The 7,317-nt window shown below is 48.9% G+C and overlaps 1 protein-coding gene across 1 annotated transcript; it reads right to left on the reverse strand.

The window, feature by feature from the left end:
- Positions 1 to 1,538: 1,538 nt before the first annotated feature.
- GPR84 (G protein-coupled receptor 84) lies at positions 1,539 to 3,579 on the reverse strand. Its single transcript, XM_054445189.1, has 2 exons — positions 3,486 to 3,579; positions 1,539 to 2,953 (listed from the first exon to the last, which is right to left on the reverse strand). Exon 2 carries the CDS (start codon positions 2,943 to 2,945, stop codon positions 1,755 to 1,757), a length of 1,191 nt encoding a protein of 396 aa, XP_054301164.1. The 5' UTR covers positions 2,946 to 2,953; positions 3,486 to 3,579; the 3' UTR covers positions 1,539 to 1,754.
- Positions 3,580 to 7,317: the final 3,738 nt, after the last annotated feature.

Genomic DNA, 7,317 nt, shown 5'->3' on the forward strand with positions numbered 1-7,317 from the left:
TCTTCCTAAGCTTTGGGGGAAAGGGAGGGTGAAGATCCCTGGGTCTCTACTCCCTGGTCAGAGGTCTCTGGATTCCCAGTCCTGCCTTCTGTCCTCAACTGGGAAGCCAGAAAGGAAACGCAGAGAACCAGCGTCACCTGGTGGCCACAGGTGCTTTAAGGCTGTGTGTAAGCATGCACATTGTGACAGGACTTGGTCATTCTGGAGGGAAGGAATGGTATGGTTTCCTAGCCTGGCCCCTGAGCCCTTTTAACTACAGTCTTTGTTTTCCTGCTTTCTTTTTCTTTTGTTTGAGACAGAGTCTCGCTCAGCCACCCAGGCCAGAGTGCAGTGGCGCGATTTCGGCTCACTGCAACCACTGTCTGCCGGGTTCAAGCGATTCTCCCCGTCTCAGCCTCCTGAGTAGCTGGGATTACAGGCACCCGCCATCATGCCCGGTTAATTTTTGTATTTTATTTTATTTATTTATTATTATTATTTTGAGACAGAGTTTCACTCTTGTTGCCCAGGCTGGAGTGCAGTGGTGTGATCTCGGCTCACTGTACCCTCCACCTCCCGGGTTCAAGCGATTCTCCTGCCTCAGCCTTCTGAGTAGCTGGGATTACAGGCATGCGCCACCATGCTGGGCTAATTTTTGTATTTTTAGTAGAGATGGGGTGTCTCTGTGTTGGTCAGGCTGGTCTCGAACTCCTGACCTCAGGTGATCCGCCCGCCTCTGCCTCCCAAAGTGCTGGGATTACAGGCGTGAGCCACCATGCCCGGCCCATAATTTTTGTATTTTAGTAGAGACGGGGTTTCACCATGTTGGCCAGGCTGGTCTTGAACTCCTGACCTTAGGTGATCTGCCCGCCTCAGCCTCCCAAAATGCTAGGATTACAAGTGTGAGCCACCCCACCAGGCCTGTTCTCTTGCTTTCATAAGTCCAGATGACAAATGCAAGGCAACTGAGGGCCTGGGACTCAGGTGAATTAGCCCCATGGGCAAGACCCTGCCAGGGCAGCTGGAACCTTTTTCTGCCTTTGCCTTAGCTAAGCTCAGTTCCATTTCTACAGACCAAGGAGTCCTCCTCCATGACCATTCCCTTCACACAGAGCGAGGGCTGGGGGGCTGGACCCACTGGAGTAGATATCAAAGCTGGATTATAAAACTTTTTTGAGCTGAATAAACTTGTTTGTAGGGATGGCGGATCCTGGCAGCAGTGGTTAGGGGCAGAGGCCATTTCTGGGAAATTAAACAAAAAGGCAGGCTAATCCTCTTAAATCACCTCACATGTTTTATTACCTAGAAACCCCTCTTCCAAAGGCTATGTCCCAGGCCAGCTGCTTCCTGCTCCTGCTTTGACCTAGGTACCCCTGAATCCTTAGGTATTAGGTTCCAGCTCCTGGTGGCCACAGGTGCTTTAGGGATATGTGTGAGCATGCACACAGTGACAGGATTTGGTCATGCAGGAGGGATGGAATAGTATGGTCTCCTCCTAGCCTGGCCCCTGAGCCTAACCGTGACCTGTTTCCTTCTTCCCCAGAGACCACACCTGAGCATTAAAAGCACAGAATTCATTTATTAATAATTAATAATACTCGTTGGGCAGTCTAGGGCTGAAACATTGATCAAGTGATAGAGAGACTTGATTTGGGAGGCTGGGGAGAGGTTGTTGTGAAAATGCCCGCACGTGTTATTTCACCTATTCTCCTATCACCTGGCCACTTTGGTCTTGGAGGAGACAGTCCTGAATTCTGGTGACTAGGGTCACAGTTCTAATGGAGCCTACGGAAACTCCGAGGCCCTCTTTTTAAAACGGAGCCATATGCTTGGCGGAATTGGCGGTTCATGGCTGCATAGAGCACAGGGTTGATGCAACCGTTGAGCCAGGTGAGGTTGGCAGCAAGCATGTGGACCACCCGGGGAGCCTGGACTCTGGCATCCAGAATGTTGAGCAGCAAGAAGGGGATGTAGCTCAGGGCAAAGCAGAGGAACACAGCAAAACACATTCGAGTCACCTTCCCAAATTCCGATGAAGAATCCGGAGCTCTTCTGGCTCCTTTCATTGGCTGGGCTTTGGCAGATGCTTCTGGAGGGCTTTTCTCTGCCACCTGCTTAGCTCTCTTGCTGTTGATCTGGTCTTCCACTTCTGATGAGTCCCCTTCCAGGGTCTGGGTGGTGGCAGCACTGACTGGCTCAGATGAAATCCCCTCACTGGGTCCTCCTGATGCTAACCTGCTGTCCAGCTCCTGGAAACGACCAGGCATGGCCTCATCAGTCCCGGCCACATGGTTGGAGTGGATGCTTGCCTGTCGCAACTTGTATTGGTCCAGTGCCTGTGCTGCTCGTTTGACCTGGCGGTGGATGAGGCAATAGAAGATGCCAACACTGCTGAGCCCAAGCACAAAGTAGATGCCCATGAGGATGGTGGTGTAAGGCCGGCCTCGGATACGGTCAAAGCTGCAGGTGCAGACTACAGGTACCAGGATATAAATAGGCCAGAGGGGAGCAAAGCTGGCCACGCCCACAACCCAGGTGCTCACCAGTGCCAGCACTATCCCCTTGGCACTGAAAATTTGGGGAAAAAGCTTAGGGTGGGCAATGAGGAGGTAGCGCCCCAGTGCGATGAGGCACAGGGTCAGGATGGAGACAGAATTGGAGGCAAAAAGGAGGAGCCCAAATACCCTGCAGAAGGTGGCACCGGTGCGCCAGTGCAGGTGGAGATAGGTGTCCACAGAGAAGGGCTGAAGGAGCGTGCAGTAGAGGAGATCAGCCAGTGTGAGGTTGGCTATGAGCAGGTTGAATCGGGTACGGAGCTTGGGCTGGATGGCCAAGGCCAGTAGGGTGAGCACATTGCCCACGGTGCCTGTCACAGCCACCACCACCCCCCAGCTAACTGCAACATAACGATAGCCCAGCACAGACTCATGGTAGCAGGAGAAGTTGGCATCAGAGCTGTTCCACATGATAGGGGCTAAAGAGGCAGAGGGTGGAAGAGGAAGAGAGAATCAGAATCTAGCATTCAACTTAGATCTCTTGAACAGTTCTGGGACCCTGGACATCTGAACTGCTCCTGGACCTCATCTTAATTTGCTATCCTCCTGAACCATTCCCAGGCCTCTTCATCTCAAGATCCCTAACTCTCTCCTTAGGTTCTCATAGTCCTTTCCCATTCTCAAATATTTCCCCAAGTTTTTATCTAAATATCTCTTGCCTAAATATCTTGTCTTATTCTGCTCCAAACCTCAGTCCTCTTCTATATCCATCCCGCTGCTCTCAGTAAACCCAGTGCCCTCCAACTTTTCTAATTCCTTTCCCATCCCCAAAGACCCCCAGGAGTCCCCTCTCTCTATTCAGCATCCTGTATTCAGGATCCTGTCTGTATTCAGTTCCCTCTGCTCCTTTCCACTACACACACATATAGGCTTTAGTCATTTCTGTTTGTTACCACCTGGGAGATGAGGAGACAAAGAAGGTAACAGTATACCCACGACAAAAGTACTTACCTGAGTTTCTCAGCCTTCAATTCTTTCTCTGATGGAAGAAGTTCAACTCACCCAAAGAGCAGTCCTTTCTGGTGGACAGTCAGGCTTCAAGCAGGAGACATCCTGCTCTTATATATCCTATAATAGTCCACTGAAAGAATAAGAAACTCCCCTGTTACCCAATCCCAGCCGCTTCCTTCACCACCTCCGGTCCTACTCATTTTGCTTTGGCTAGTGAAATCTAGGCTTCTCTGTTGAAATTCCCCTGCTACTTGCCTCAGAGTGGTTTCACTCTTCCTTTCTCCTTCCTGAAACCCAAACTCTGTTTTCTTCCCCTCTTTGCATGGCAGAACTCATCTGTAAGATCATTGCCAAGAATTGCTAGGGCACGGAGTCAGAGCATCAGAACATTTGGGCCACTCCTCAAAGGGCCAAAAGACAAGACCAAGTTCCAGGAGCAAGTTTAGGTACCCCCAGAAGCCTTGGGTTTGTTTCAGAGGAGCACTACCTTTCTTCTATCCACGGCTTAGACATGGTTCAAGTCAGAGGGACCCATGTGACACCCTAGCACATCTGAGAAACCGAGTCAGATGAAGAAAAGTGGGGAATGAGGCATCCAGGATTCTGGTTTCATTCTCCTCAAGGGTTCAGGGTCCTGTTCAATCATTCATTTACCCATTCACCCAACAACTTTTTATTGAGTGCCTACTATACACCAGACTCTGATCTAGACACTGGGGATACAAGAACGTCTGATATATGGCCTTGTGCATAGTCTACTAGGGGAGACAGATACATAAATAGGCAAATGCTTAATTGATTCTCCAGAGCAAGGGTGAGTAAACTTCGCCCTATAGGCCAAATCTAGTCTGCTGTTTTTGTATAGCCTGTGACCCAAGAATGTTTTTTTTCCATTTAAAAATGGTTATATTTTAGGACAGTTGCAGTGGCTCACGCCCATTATCCCAACATTTTGGGAGGCCAAGGAGGGCAGATCACTTGAGGTCAGGAGTTTGAGACCAGCCTGGCCAACATGGTAAAACCCCGTCTCTACTAAAAATACAAAAATTAGCCAGGCCTGGTGGGTGCGCCTGTAATCCCAGCTACTAAGGAGTCTGAGGCAAGAGACTCACTTGAACCCAGGAGGCGGAGGTTGCTTGCAGTTAGCCGAGATCAGATTGCACCACTGCACTCCAGCCTGGATGACAGAGCAAGACTCCGTCTCAAAAAAATAAAATAATAAATAAATAAGTAAAATAAAAATGGTTATATTTTAAATTGTTATATAAGTACCTATGCAATATCCTCAGTTTTATCTCTTGATCAACACAGTTTAAAATATTTATAATCAGGCCCTTTGAGAAAAAGTTTGCTGAGACTTGCTATATAGGCCTGGCTTGGAGGCTCATGCCTATAATCCCAATACTTTGGGAGGCTGAGCTGGGAGGATGACTTCAGGTCAGGAGTTTAAGACCAGCCTGGGCAACATAGTGAGACCCTGTCTTTACAATAAATAAATTAAAAAAAAATAGCCAGGTGTGGTGATGTGCACCTGTAGTCCCAGCTACTGGGGAGGCTGAGGTGGGAGGATCATTTGAGTCTGGGAGGTCAAGACTGCAGTGAGCTAAGATTGTGCCACTATACTCCAGCCTGGGTGACACAGCAGGACGTTGTCTCTGAAAAATTAGAAAAACAAACTAACAGGCTGGGCGCAGTGGCTCACGCCTGTAATCCTAGCACTTTGGGAGGCCGAGGCAGGTGGATCATGAGGTCAGGCGTTCGAGACTAGCCTGGCCAACATAGTGAAACCCCGTCTCTACTAAAAATACAAAAAATTAGCTGGGCGTGGTGGCAGGCGCCTGTAATCCCAGCTACTTGGGAGGCTGAGGCAGGAGAATCGCTTGAACCTCGGAGGTGGAGATTGCAGTGAGCCGAGATCGTGCCATTGCACTTCAGCCCAGGCGACAGTGTGAGACTCCATCTCAAAAACAAACAAACAAAAAACAAACAAAAAATACATCGCTGGGTGCAGTGGCTCACACCTGTAATCCCAGCACTTTGGCAAGCCAAGGCGGGCAGATCACTTGAGGTCAAGAGTTCGAGACCAGCCTGGCCAATATGATGAAACCCTGTCCCTACTAAAAATACAAAAAATTAGCTGGGCATGGTGGCAGGCACCTGTAATGCCAGCTACTTGGGAGGCTGAGGCAGAAGAATCGCTTGAACCTCGGAGGTGGAGATTGCAGTGAGCCGAGATCGTGCCATTGCACTTCAGCCCAGGCAACAGTGTGAGACTCCATCTCAAAAACAAACAAACAAACAAAAAATACATGGCTGGGTGCAGTGGCTCACACCTGTAATCCCAGCACTTTGGGAGACCAAGGCGGGCAGATTGAGGTCAAGAGTTCTTGAGGTCAAGAGTTCGAGACCAGCCTGGCCAATATGATGAAACCCCGTCTCTGCTAAAAATACAAAAATTAGCCAGGCGTGGTGGTGCCCGCCTGTAATCCCAGCTACTCGGGAGGCTGAGACAGGAGAATCGCTTGAACCCAGGAGGCGGAGGTTGCAGTGAGCCGAGATTGCACCACCGTACCTCAGCCTGGGCAACAGAGCAAAAACTCTTTCTCAAAAAACAAAACAAAACAAAACAAAACAACCCAGAATGATATATCAGAGGCTTAGAGAAAAGGAGCATATTATTAAGGAGGAGGTGAGGAAAGGGTTCACAGAGAGGTAACTGAGCTGTATTTTGAATGACGAACAGGAGAGTTTTTTGGGAGATAAGTAGAGGGACATTCTAGACAAAGAGAACAGTATGTGTAGAGGCGCAGAGATTCAGGTAGAAGCCAACAAAGGGCATGAGGTAGAGAACAACAGAGAAGAGCTTGGAGAGTTGAGCAGGCAGGGTCAAGGGGGACCTTGTGTATCATGCTAAGGAGCTGGTTTCATGCTGAAGGAGTTGGTGAGATTTGCACTTAGATTGCTGTGAGTAAGGAATGGAGGCATGCAGCCTGGGAGTGAGCGAAATGGGTAAAGAGGCACTAGTTCAGACGAGAGATAGAATGGCCCTAAGTTAGGGCCAGACCACCTGTACAACTGCATAGGGCCTTGCAGTTTGAAGGGCCTGGTGCTTGGTTCAATGCTCGTCAATCACTGTTTTTAAATTCTTAATACTATACTTTTTGAATAAGGGGCTCTGCTTTTTCATTTTGCACTGGGTCCCACAAATTATGGAGCCATTCGTGGTTAGGGCAGTGGTTGTGGGAATGGAGGAATGATAAGGATCCATAGGTTGTTAGGAGGTCAAATAGGACTTATTTAGTGATTCATTGGATGAAGAGTTAGGAAGAAGGAGGAACTAGGATAACTTTCGGTTTTCCAGAGGGATGGTGGTGCTCTTAATAAGATAGGAAATGTGGGAGGAGGAGCAGGCTTAGGGAAAGGGGTAAATAATGAATTCAGTTTTAAACTAGCAGACTTGAGGTACTTGTGGGGTATGCTAGTATCCCAGACTCTCTAACCCCAATTTCTTCCAGTCCCTATCTCCTTCCCCACATGTGACCCAGCCCCTACTTTTCTCTACCCACTCTTCTATAGGGCCTCTCTTGTCCCTCATCCTTCTGAATCCTCCCACCCCTTTTAAAGCTAGATTTACCTGAAAACAAACATGCAAATAAACACCAAAACACTCCTTATTGGGTTCCAGTTCTGAACCCACAGTGAACACCCACCTTTCAGGTTCACAGTTGACAAACCCAGGAGTCCCCCATTCCCCTCTCCTTCCTGTTTAACAGACATCATCCCAACTTCCCTCCTCCTTTCTTCTGCAAGACTGGGAAGTGGGTAGAATGGG

Source organism: Pongo pygmaeus, chromosome 10, assembly GCF_028885625.2.
Source record: "Pongo pygmaeus isolate AG05252 chromosome 10, NHGRI_mPonPyg2-v2.0_pri, whole genome shotgun sequence".
Taxonomy (NCBI): domain Eukaryota; kingdom Metazoa; phylum Chordata; class Mammalia; order Primates; family Hominidae; genus Pongo; species Pongo pygmaeus.